The sequence below is a fragment of the Coenobita brevimanus genome, chromosome 57 (genome assembly GCF_032717465.1).
Source record: "Coenobita brevimanus isolate Jiangsu-jjx chromosome 57, ASM3271746v2, whole genome shotgun sequence".
Taxonomy (NCBI): domain Eukaryota; kingdom Metazoa; phylum Arthropoda; class Malacostraca; order Decapoda; family Coenobitidae; genus Coenobita; species Coenobita brevimanus.
Window position 1 is genome coordinate 14111993 of NC_137010.1, and position 13039 is coordinate 14125031.

The window sequence follows — 13039 nt, forward strand, 5'->3', positions numbered from 1 at the left end:
TATCAAGGCCTTCATTGCACCAGCTACCTTCCTTCCTTGTGTCACTCTACTTTCCACTTCTTTTGCACATTTTCCTCTCTCTTCTATCACTGTACGCAAGTATTTGAACTCTGTCACCAATTCCAGTCTCTCTCCATTCACTGTAACATCACACTGGGAGTCACCTTCTCTCTCGATTACCATCACTTTACTCTTTTCTACATTTACTCTCAAGGCACGATGCTCACAGACATCAGCAAAGCTCTACACTAGTCCATCAAGCTCTTGTCCAGTATTTGCAAGTAGCACTGCATCATCAGCATACAACAGATTTGAGATATTCCATCCACCACCATTCATTACCAATGCCATCCCTCTGTCCATTACTCGTGTTTTTACTTCTCTTATCACCCCATCCATATATACGTGGAGCAACCATGGGGACATCACACAACCTTGTTGCACGCCCACACTGATCATGAACCATTCAGTTAGACGCCCATTTATGCACATGCCTCACTACCATCATAAAAACTCATGACAGCACCTAGCAGCGTACCATTTACACTGTACATGCACAAAACCTTCCACAATCCTTCTCTGTCTACTTTGTAGGTAATAAAAGTCATATATAACCCTTCTAATTCAAGAAAATCAGTCCAGAAGTGAATGATATCATCTGGAGATAGCAAGAACGACATTAAGATAGCAGTAATGAATTGGGGGGATTAATTGCTGTAATCCAGATATTCTTGCATTCAACAGTAAAGTGTAAATTAATCCTGTTAACCCATTCAGTGCCACTGTCATACCCAGGCATTTTAATGTGGCCATCATATTGTATTGCATCATTTCTACTTGCCTCAACATGCTTGCATGTGTCAGCCTTGGTCACCTAATGGTGGCTTTCCACGCTGCTTGGTCTCTAACAGCCTTCAGTCCCACTGACATACCCAGGCATTTTAATGAGGCCATCACATTGTATTGCATCATTTCTACTCTATGACCTCATCCTAGGTCTTTTTTGGTCTGCGTCTCGTAACCCTACCCCTGACATTGACACTTCTCATCTTCCACACCCAGTTGTCATCCTCCATCCTCTCAACATGCCCAGACATCTCAATCATCCCGTCCTCATCACAACACCAGTACACTCAAGTCCCATCTTTCTTTCTCAACTCTTCATTCTCAACTCATTCTCTTAGTTTTATTCAGCAGCTGGAAATCTCCACTGAAGAAATAATGTGTACATCTGAAATGATCAGAAGAACATTGTTTTGTTCATGAAATTATCTGCATGGAGTGGAATGAATTGCATTTGAGTCAAGGTAATATTGAAGAGTACTGTATTCATTGTAGACAAAGTTGAACCCAAACGAACTTGAGTAATGGTACTTGAGTCAGAATGATGTTTAAGGTACCAATATATGCTTAAAAACAATAAATTGATATGAAGGACAGCAATTGAGCCTTGAAAGTAATAGTGGATATTATCCGGAAGACAAGTTAATCATGGAAATTTTAAGATCTACAAGTATGTAGCATGTTCTGGAACATGATGTATTAATTTCAAGAGGTGATTCTTGGGTTGAATATGAGTAAAAATGCTATATCAACTTGGGCCCAGTTTTCAGTTGTTATGGAACTACAGTTACTGATGACCTTATGGGCAAAAATGGTCTTCCTCATAATTCACCAATAGTAGTAATAGTAACTTTGTAGTCATTGACAATAGACCAATGTTGATGTATTATTTTTTACTCAAAATCAGTCACAAAATCACCACTTGAGATTAATACATCAAGTCTATGGACACCCTGTATATTGAAAGGCAGATTGGAATGGAATGAGTAAAATGCAGTTTTAAGTACATTTATACCAGCAGTGAGTTAAAACTTTTACACCAAGCATCTGATAGGTAATGTGACATGCATATGTGTAGAAAGTTACTCCTGTGAGATGAAGTCAGGACACCAGGGACTTGAGTGTGGAATGAGTGAGATTGTGGTCTGTTTGATTGGTCATACTGTTGATTAATTTCCTCTTAGTCAGCTTTTTTTACTCCCTGAACCTTTCCACACCCCTTCCTTGGGTGGGAAAAGTTGTTTAGGATGATGCGGATGACTAACTTATACCTGCTTTGCAGATTCTACCTCCTAAAGCGATTACGAGAGACATGCACGGTGTTGGCCTTTCACCCTTACCATGAGAGCACTCTCTTTGTCGCCACTGCATCACACAAAGTCTACAGCATAAATGTCGGTAGGTTCTAATGCTGTGGGAATTTCATAGGCCTTATTCCCATTAGTGTTTTTATGTTTTTAATATTTCTTTTTTTTAGCTTTTCTCATGCTATTGCTAGACAGTTTTTATTTGCATAGGGGATACATTTCATAATGAAGAATTAAAAATATATTTTCATTAACATGTTTAGTATTGTATATTTATATTTTATTTTTGCTTCCAGACTTAGGGAAGACATTATGGCAAAATAGTTGAAATCTATATAGATATTATGTTGAAACTGTGGCATGTTCAGTGTAACTAAATGGTTTTTGACTGTGAGATGGTAATGAGAATTTTTATGGCTTGAATGTTGACTGAATGGATGTGCAGCCCATTTCCAATTAACACACTGTTGACAATTTGTTGGCCTCTTCTTTATGTGTTTGGTTCCTGTACTGTCCATTGCAACAGTTGGAAACTATGTGAGAATAACAGGGATGATGGTTAGTAATTAATGCTGGTAGGCTGATGGTGATGGTAGAATGCTGCTGCTGCTGATGGTAATGATAAGATGCTGTTGTTGATGATAACAGTGATAGGATGCTGATGATGATAGTGATGAAAACAGTGATAGGATGCTGATGTTGATAATCAATGGACACAGATGATGGCAGTGTTGTGGTGATGGAGGGTCACAGGGAGGTGGTGCAGAAGGTGAGATGTGGTTTGAGGTCAGCAATAGTAGTGACACATAACCCCCAGGAGGCTTTGGTGTGGTCCTGGCCCTCCCTCACACTCACCACACGTCTGCATCTACTTGAGGATGTCCCCCTTGTATGGGTAAGTTTGTGATATACATTTTTGTGTAAATATGAACTTCATTTCATAAGCAAATTTGTCATTCAGCAGAGGGAAACCCATGTCATGTTTTCACAATTTTGTTGTTGTTGTTGTGGAGACACTAATTGATTCTTATTTTGATATTCTTCAGTGCACTGGTTTATAACATACAGTGCTTTACTTTTTTCCCCATGTAATAATTTGATGAAAAAACTTGCTGTAGTGAGAGGCATTCAAACTCAATCCTGTATATGAGGAATACATTGTACCCTTTTTTATGTGCTGTATGGTACCATACAGTAGAGTAATTGTGCCAAGTCCAGGATAATTGCATCAGCCACCTGAAAGTGTCCATTATATGAGTGGTTGCCAAAATATATATAGTGTTCCTCCTCGTAACATAGGGTTTGGGTGGAGTCACCCCCTCCCTACACTATTGCCATGTTTCCTAACCCTACGATGTATAACGCCTGTGGTTTGTGTAGTAGGAATGATACATAAACATAACTCATACTAATATAACTGTAATGAAAGTGCTGACATGTATCAAGGAAGAATAAAACTATTCTGCATACTATATTATACGATAATAGAGAAACGTGGCATAAAAATTTGGCAGTGTTGCTCTAAAAATATTCTAATTATTATTTACTTCCCCAACACTTCTAACATTGCTAATTAATTTAGCAAGTATAATTGCAAGAAAATTTGAAGGGATAAAAGTGGGAAGAGGCGATCCTTTCATAATTAAAATAAATATATCAAACAGCTCTGGGGTGGCAGCACTCACGCGACACGTGTTTGTGTGTACGCTGTGGGAGGTCACCAACCCCCTACAGGATTTAGGCCTATTGGGGAAACCTCTATAAAAAAAACGCGCCGTGACTTTTACCTCAAGGGTGGTGCGGAAATAAAGTCAAAATTATAATCCATACATAAAAATGGAAGTAAAAAACCATGGATGACACATAACAAAATCTAGCGAGAGAGAGAGAGAGAGAGAGAGAGAAATAATAATAATAATAATAATAATAATAAAACTTTATTTCCACTAAACAGTGGGTATTCTTATACATTATACAGTAGTACAGCATACAGTATGAAAGTTCTATACACAATATAATACAAGTTGATACATATGGTGGAGAATAGTGACAGAGAGGTAAATGGTTTAAAAGGTGTGGGGACACTTAGGTTAAAAATAGATCAATTAAGGGATTTAGGAACGAAGGCAGTGGGAAGGATTAAGACAGATGGGATTGTAAGATTAGGGAGTTTGAGCAATAGGGTAGAATGTATGCTCTCAATAAAAGTATAGCAATTATCAACGGCTAATTATTATACAGGTGTTGATGGTGGGGGTCTATATTTATAGGAGGTGTTGGTGGTGGAGGTATAGCGGGTGTTGTTGATGGGGGTGTTGTTGGGGGTAGGGGTATAGGGGGTGTTGGTGGCAGGGGTATAGGGGGTATTAGAAAAACGGAGATCACAAGAGGGAAACAGTGTCAAGGTCATCGCTGATGGAGAGGTCAGCTCGGAAACGTGGCAACAGTGCAGGGAGGGGGTGACTCCACCAAAACCCTACGTTTCGATCTGTCAGACTATAGTACTGTCTTTCTCTCTGTCTTTACCCAGATGTCTTAATCCCGTAAGAGGCGACCATAAACAAATCGCCTCCATGTCACTCTGTTCCCCGCAATTTTGTTGCCCTCCCCCGAACTTACACCCCCCTCTCTTGTATACCTCTCTACCCCATCTCCATTCTCATCCCTCGGTCTCCCCTTCCCTCTCCCCTCCTCCACATGACTCACATACACTCTCCTCATCAGTCTCTCACTCTTCAACCTCTTCACATGACCAAACCACTTCAGTGTATTTCTCTTATGCTTTCTGTTGCATCCACTTCCACACCACAACACACTTTCACTTCCTCATTTGTCAATCTGTCTCTCCATATTATTCTGTATACTTCTTTCATGTAACTCACTTCTACTGCTGTCACCCGTGACTAGTGTCCTTCCAACAAGGCTCAAGCTTTGTTTCTGTGCATTAGAGTGGGGATCACATGAATATCATCCAGCTTCCCTGGTTAGTACTTGGATGGGTGACCGCCTGGGAACACCAGATGCTGTTGGCATAACGTTCTCCCTACGTGTCAAGTGGGGTTGGTGGAGGATTAGTGCCCCTCCCTGTAAAACAATTAACTCTAAGCCGTTGGCCACCCCGTTTGGGATACATGGCGTCTGGCAATGAATGAATGAATGAAAAAAACTTTTTTACTTTTGTGGTAAGTGATGGCCTTTGATTGTGCTGCTACTGTGAGTGAGGCAATAGGCAGGTTGAAGGTGGGGAAGGCAGCAGGTGTGTCTGGGTTGACTGCCGAAATGTTGAAGGCCTCAGGAGATATAGGGGTGAGGTTAGTCACGGACCTAATAAATATGATTATACAGTATATGAGTGTGTTGTCCCAAATGATTGGCTGAAGAGTGAAATTGTAAATGTGTATAAAGGGAAGGATGATGCCCTGGAAAGAGGAAATTATAGAGGTATAAAGCTTTTAGATCAGATAATGAAGGTAATGGAGAGAGTTTTAGAAGGTATGATTAGAGAAAGAGTGAATATTGATGAGATGCAGTTTGGGTTTATGCCAGGTAGGGGGACCACTGATGCCATATTCATTGTTCGACAGCTTCAGAAAAAATATATTGGTAGGAGAAGGGATCTGTATTTTGTTTTTGTTGATTTGGAAAGGGCCTAGAGAGGTGGTGAAGTGGGTAATGAGAAAGCTTGGCTTGGAGGAGTGGCTGGTTAGGTGGTTATGGCTATGTTTGTGGGTGCTTGCACCCAGGTAAGAGTGAATAGAGATTTGAGTGATGAGTTTTCTGTGAATGTTGGTGTGCATGAGTGATGAGTTTTCTGTGAATGTTGGTGTGCATCAGGGGTCAGTTTTGAGTCCTGTGTTGTTTATCATGGTACTTGAAGCCCTCTCACGTAACTTTAGAAACGGACTCCCATGGGAGATGTTGTATGCTGATGATTTGTGTTGATTGCAGAGAACGAAAGGGAGGCGGAGGAAAGGTTTAGGAAGTGGAGAGATGGTATGGGGCACAAGAGCTTAAGGGTAAATGCGGATAAAACATAAGTGATGACATCTAGAGTTGGTGGCAGTACTGTCAAAGACGAGGGAGAGCGGCCATGTGCAGTTTGCCACAAGGGCGTGGGAAGTAATCCTGTCTTGTGCAGTGTTTGTGATAGATGGGTGCACAAGAGATGTAGTGGTATCAGAAGTAGACTGCGAGATAATGCTGATTTTATGTGTATGGCGTGTGGGGGAGAGCAGGTGGAGATTGTCAGGCGTGAAAGAATTGAACTTGCTGGTGAATCTCTTGAGTGTATGGAAGAGTTTTTTTATTTGGGAGACATGTTGTGTGCTGGAGGCGGGGCTGGAGCTAGCTTTGTGGCTAGGGTGAGAAGTGGTTGGAAGAAATTTAGGGAGCTATTGCCTCTTCTGACAATGAGAGGGCTCTCCCTCCTTGCTAAGGGGTCTTTGTATGCAGCATGTGTTAGGAGTGTAATGCTGTATGGTAGTGAGACCTGGGCAGTAAAGGAGGAGGATATTTGCCGGCTCAGACGTACAGAAATGACAATGATTAGGTGGATGTGTAGTGCGTCCCTGCGTGCGAGGTCCGGGGGGGCTGGGTTTACGATGGAAGAGTTGAGAGGTAGGATGGGACTGGAGTGTATTGGTGTTGTGATGAGGAGAGGTAGATTGAGATGGTTTGGACATTTGGAGAGGATGGGGGATGATAATTGGGTGAGAAACATGAGAAGTGTTAGTATTGGGGGTGGGGTTATGAGGGGTAGACCGAGAAAGACATGGGACGAGGTCATTAAGTGTGACCTCAGGGTTAAGGGACTGAACAGGGAGGCTGCGATGGATCGTGCAACGTGGAAAGCCGCCATTAGGTGACCAAGGCCGATGCATGCAAGCTTGTTGGAGCCTTTAAAAACTAAACGAAGCAAAACGGTGGCAACCGTCATCCATTGACTTGATGTAGAGCCACCTATTTCTTCCTTCGTCATTATCGTTCTTTTTCTGTGTCTGCCCTCCTCTCTTCCTATTTCTCCCATCTTTCCTGTAACTTTTTATTACTCTTCTTTCCTTTTCAGGTGGCTTTACATTGAGTGGAAAGCCTAATGGTTTCCTGTAAGCAAGAAAACCATTTACTGTGCTGGGCGTTAACCATATAACCAACCTGCACGTGTTTCTTATGTGTTAACAAGTGGGTTGGCAGAGGGTTAGTGCCCCTCCCTACAAAACAACTAACCCCTTATGGGATTGTGGTGTCTGGCTGTAGACAGATAGATAGATAGACCTTTTTACATCCATACTCACTTCCTTATTTCTTATCACTTCATTCAGTGAACTACCAACCTTTCTTGCTTATTGAACTCTTGCAAGCACTCCATCCTTTAAACATCCATCCTTACCCATCACACTACCCAAATACAGTAATTTGTTTGGGCTTATCCTTTATTGCTGTGCTTTTGCATATGCTCAGACAAAAATGGATCAAACTCAGCTGTGACTTCTACAGTAGTATACCAAGGAAGTTGTCATTTTGTGCTAAACCCACTACAGTATTCATTTTCACTACAAAAAGACAGTCCATGTTCTCCAAGGAGTCGAACAACTCATTCCAGAACATTAACCCAGTATTCTTCTTGTTTGTCAAGTTGTAATATGTGTTCCAGACAGCAGTTTATTAACATTTAAAAACTGCCTGTGCAATCCTGCTTCATTTTTCTTGATTTTCAGTACTCGTACTTTCATTTTTCCATCATCATCATCATCATCATCTGGACCTCCTGTCCTACGTTAGGGCAGGGTGAGGAGTAGCAATGTCCAGACACCCCAAATTTGCCCAATCCAATGGGCCACACTTGCATTTGCTCACCTCTCAAGCCCCTGGAATCCTAGCTCTGTCTGACATGCCAGAAACATTCACCACATTCTGTAGCTTCACATAAACATATCCGATAGAGTCAATCCTGATGCTGGCATGTTAAAATGGGGTGCCAGATCCCTGACCATGCACTTATCCTCACAATATTCATCTACCCAGCTTGATATCTTGTCAGTTCCCTAGCCTCACTAACTTGCATTTTTCCAGTCATTATAATTGTATGTGGCAGTTTCTCTTTTGCCAGAATGCATCATCTTTCAGTAATAACAGTACAGCTTTCTATTATGAGAAGAATATCACAGCCTATGTCTGTCTATCCTCTCATCATTTTTATGTAGCCTGACAAACGTAACTTTTTGTTACTGATCAATTTTTTGAAAATATATCATTGTTTCTCAAACACTGGTAGGTGGGGGCACTCATCATCCACCCACTTAGTGTAGTTGTACCCTGTGTTTAGAGTAGCTCTACATCGAGTGGCAAGCCGAATGATTTCCTGTAAACTAGAAAATCATTTACAACGCTGGGTGGTAACCTTATAACCAACCGACATGTGTCCCCTATGTGACAGCAAGTGGGTTGGCAGAGGGTTAGTGCCCCTTCCCGGAAAACAACTAACTAAAAATATGAACAAGAAGCCTCGGATCAGTACTGACCAAAAGATGACGACTAAGGACTGTACAAAGGACATGATACGGATGGCGATCTGGAATGTAAGGGGTGCAAATGATGAGGTGAAAGAGAGAGAGATTGTCCAGGTGCTTGAGGGTGCGAAAGTGGATGTACCGGTATGTGGGTTAACTGAAACTAAATGAGGGTGGTGAGAGTGTGAGAAAATGGGAGTACGGATGGGGTATATGTGCAGGAGTATGTGAGAATGAGAGGGCAAAAGAAGGAGTGTGTGTTGTCATGAGTAACAGATGGAAGGAGAATATAAGAGAGTATGGATCAGCTGGTTCAAGGATTGTGTGTCTAAGACTGAAAGTTGGACCACAATTGTGGGCGATTGTGTGTGTGTATGCACCAGCGCAAAATCGTGCAAGCAGAATGAGAGAAGAGTTCTGGACAAATGTGGAAGAGAGCATGGAAAAGTTTGAAAGGAAAGTGTTTTTGATTGGAGATATGAATGGTAAAGTAGGGAATGTGAAGGTGGATGGAGTAGTTGGTGAGTGGGGTGTGCCTGCTGAGATAGATGAGAATGGTAGTGCTTTAGTGGACATTTGTGCCGGGAGGGGGTTGGTGTCTTTGTGATAGCCAATACCCTCTTCAGGCACAAAATGATCCACAGGTATACATGGCAAGTGATGAGAAGGGTTGATAGTGAACGGAATGAAAGGAAGACAATGATTGATTATGTGTGTGTGGATGAAAGGATGTGAAGATGTGAAATGGATGCAAGAACATATAGAGGTTAGGGGAGTGGACTTTCTGACCACCACTTGCTAATGGTCAGAATCAAGGTCCAAGTAAAATGGAGAAATAGAAGAAGGGAAGGACGAGAGGAAGGAGTAGATGTAAGGAGAGGATGATAAAAATGCAGAACATAAGAGAGAAGTGGAGGAATGATTGGGTAAATATGAATTGGAGCAGATAGGGGATGTGGAAGGTGTGTGCAAGATATTCACAGAGGAAATATGTGCAGCATGTGAGGTGGTGTGTGGGGTGAAGAGAAGACGAAAGGGGGTGCAGGGAACAGCATGGTGGAATGATGAGGTGAGACAGGCTGTGGCACAAAAGAAGAAACCATATAATGAATGGATGAGAAATTGGGGCGTGGAAGAAGTTGAGAGACGGAAGAGAGAGTTATATGTAGAAAGGAAGAGAGAGGTGAAAAGATTAGTAAGAGAGAGTAAGAAGAGAGTGGATGAGGAATTTGGAAGGAATTTGAGTGTCAAGTGGAGGGAATGTAAGAGAATGTTCTGGAAAGAGGTGAAGAGAGTCAGACAGAGTGGCAATGAAGTTAGTAGGGGAGTGAAAGATAAAAATGGTAGATTACCAGTGGAGAAGGGAGAAAAAGTGAGCAGATGGAGAGAACACTTTAATGAATTGTTGAACATGGAGAATGGAAGTAATGCGAGAATAAGTGGCTGGGGAGTGGCTGGGAGAAGGAGGAAGGTTAGAGGACAGGAAGAAATCAGTAGGATGGAAGTTGTGGAAGCAATGAAGAAAGTCAAAATGGGAAAAGCTCCAGGAATTGATGGAGTGTGTGGTGAAATGCTGAAGCATGGGTGAGAGAGAGTGGTAGGATGGATGTGGAAGATGTGCAGATTGGCCTGGGAGGAAGTTAGAGTCCCGGATGCTTGGAAGTCAGGTATAATTATTCCCTTGTACAAAGGGAAAGGGAAAAAAGAAGTGTGTGGTAATCATTGGGGCATTTGTCTTCTTAGTGTAATAGGAAAATTATACAGTAGGATACTTATGGACAGAGTAAGGGAAATAACAGAGGAATTAGTTGGAGAAGAACAGGGAGGTTTTAGGAAGGGAAGAGGTTGTGTAGATCAGATATTCATTCTTAGATCTTTAGTGGAAAAGTGTCTAGAGAAGGGAAAGAAGTTGTATGTGGCCTTCATGGATATGGAGAAAGCATATGGCAGGGTGGATAGACAAAGATTTTGGAAAGTTTTAAGAATATATGGAGTAGATGGGAAGTTGTTGAATACTGTAATGAGTATGTATGAGGGTGCTAAGGCTGCAGTGCATGTGGGTAGTGAACTGAGTGAGTTTTTCCATTTGAAGGTTGGGTTGAAACAGAGATGTGTCATGTCTCCATGGTTGTTCAATCTGTATATGGATGGGGTTATAAAAGAGATACAAGGTAGGGTAATGGATGTTGGAGTGGCCCTAATGAGAGAGGGCAGTGTTTGGAAACTCCCTGTACTGTTGTTTGCAGATGATACTGTGTTGTTAAGTGAAGACGAAGGGGAACTGCAAGGCTTGGTGGATGAGTTTGGGAGAGTGTGTAAGAAGCGGAATTTAAAGGTGAATGTTTGGAAGATTAAAGTTATGGTCTTCGAGAGAGTGAATGTACAGTGAGGTTTGATGATGAGGAAATGGAAAATGTGAGTACGTTTAAATACTTGGGTAGTGTGATGAGTAGGATGGAGGTTTGGAGGGTGAAGTGCTTGAAAGGGTACAACAAGGAAGAAAGGTTGCTGGTTCCTTGATAGCAGTGATAAGAAACAGGGAAGTGAACATGCAAGTGAAAAAGTTGTTACATGACAGTATTGTGATACCAACTCTGACGTTTGGAAGTGAAGCTTGGACGTTGTAGGAGGGACACAAGTCAAGAATGAGAGCAGTGGAAATGAGTTATTTGAGAGGAGCATGTGGAGTCACATGGAGAGACGGACTGACAAATGAGGATGTGAAGGAGCGTTGTGATGTGGATGTTAATGTGATAGGAAGCATTAGGAGAAACACATTGAGGTGGTTTGGCCATGTGGAGAGGATGGAGAGTGAGAGACTGATGAGGAGAGTGTATGTGAGTGAGGTGGAGGGGGAGAGAGGGAGGGGAAGGCCAAGGATGAGATGGAGGAATGGAGTGGAGAGGTATATGAGAGAGGGGTTTGTGAATTGGGAACAGGGCAGTGAAATGGTGGGTTACAGGGTGACGTGGAGGCGATTTGTTTGTGGCCACCCCGTAGAAGGGATTGAGGCGTCTGGCAGTAGATTGATAGATAGTTGCTCAAACAGTCACATCCACTTTTTACCCAATAATTTCACATTTCATTATTGGACTGTAGTTTTAGTTTGTGGAGTGAGGAGGAGATGCAAGGGTGTGCAAGGGACAGCATGGTGGAATGATGAGGTGAAACGAGCTGTGGAACAAAAGAAGAAGGCATATGGTGAATGGTTGGCGAGTAGAGGTAGGGGAGAAGATGAGAGAGAGAAGAGAGAGGTATATGTGAGCAGGAGAAGGGAGGTTAAGAGACTGGTGAAGGAGAGTAAGAAGAAAGTGGATGAAAAGTTTGGGAGGAATCTGAGTGTGAAATGGAGGGAGAGTAAGAAATTGTTTTGGAAGGAGGTAAAGAAAGTAAGGCAGTGTGAAAGGGGAAATAGTAGGGGAGTGAAAGATAGGAATAATAGATTGTTGGTGGAGAAGAGAGAGAAATTGAGGAGATGGAAGGAGCACGTTGAGGATTTGTTGAATGTAGAGAGTGAGAGCAGTGTGAGTATAAGTGGTTGGGGAATGGCTGGGAGAAGAAGAGATGAGAGGAGGGAGGAAGAGATCAGTAGGTCGGAAGTAGTGGAAGCGATGAAGAAGATTAAGCTGGGAAAGGCCCCAGGAATTGATGGAGTGTGTGGTGAAATGCTTAGGTATGGGGGTGAGATTGTTGTGGAGTGGATATGGAAGTTGTGTAGATTGGCTTGGGAAGAGGGAAGGGTTCCAGAGGACTGGAAATCAGGTATAATTGTTCCTCTGTACAAAGGAAAAGGGAGAGAGAAGTATGTGGTAACCATAGGGGTATTTGCCTTCTTAGTGTGACTGGTAAAATATATGGTAGAATACTCATTGATAGGGTTAGGCATATGACAGAGGAGCTAGTTGGAGAAGAACAAGGGGGATTTAGGAAGGGAAAAGGGTGTGTAGATCAGATATTTGTTCTAAGATGTTTAGTGGAGAAGTATCTAGAGAAGGGAAGGAAAGTGTACGCTGCCTTCATGGACTTGGAGAAAGCTTATGACAGAATAGATAGGAAAGGTATGTGGAAGGTATTAAGAATATATGGAGTGGAGGGGAAATTGTTGAGTGCTGTGAAGAGTATGTACGAGGGAGCTAGGGCTACGGTGCGAGTGGATGGTGAGCTGAGTGAGTTCTTTGATCTCAATGTGGGACTGAAACAGGGGTGTGTAATGTCTCCATGGCTGTTTAATATATATATGGATGGGGTCGTAAAGGAGGTACAAGGTAGGGCAGTGGATGTGGGGGTGGCCCTAATGAGTGAGGGTGAGATTTGGAAGCTTCCGGTGTTGCTGTTTGCTGATGATACAGTATTGTTGAGTGAAGATGAATGGGAGTTGCAAGG

At 42.3% G+C, this 13039-nt stretch overlaps 1 protein-coding gene across 1 annotated transcript in view; it reads left to right on the top strand.

The window, feature by feature from the left end:
- The window catches only part of LOC145401901 (TBC1 domain family member 31), a 92997-nt gene that overhangs the window by 13006 nt on the left and 66952 nt on the right, over positions 1 to 13039 (top strand). The window contains exons 4-5 of the mRNA XM_080274007.1: positions 2126 to 2241; positions 2870 to 3045. Coding sequence (XP_080130133.1) covers positions 2126 to 2241; positions 2870 to 3045 — 292 coding nt within the window. The remainder of the gene's footprint in view (positions 1 to 2125; positions 2242 to 2869; positions 3046 to 13039) is intronic.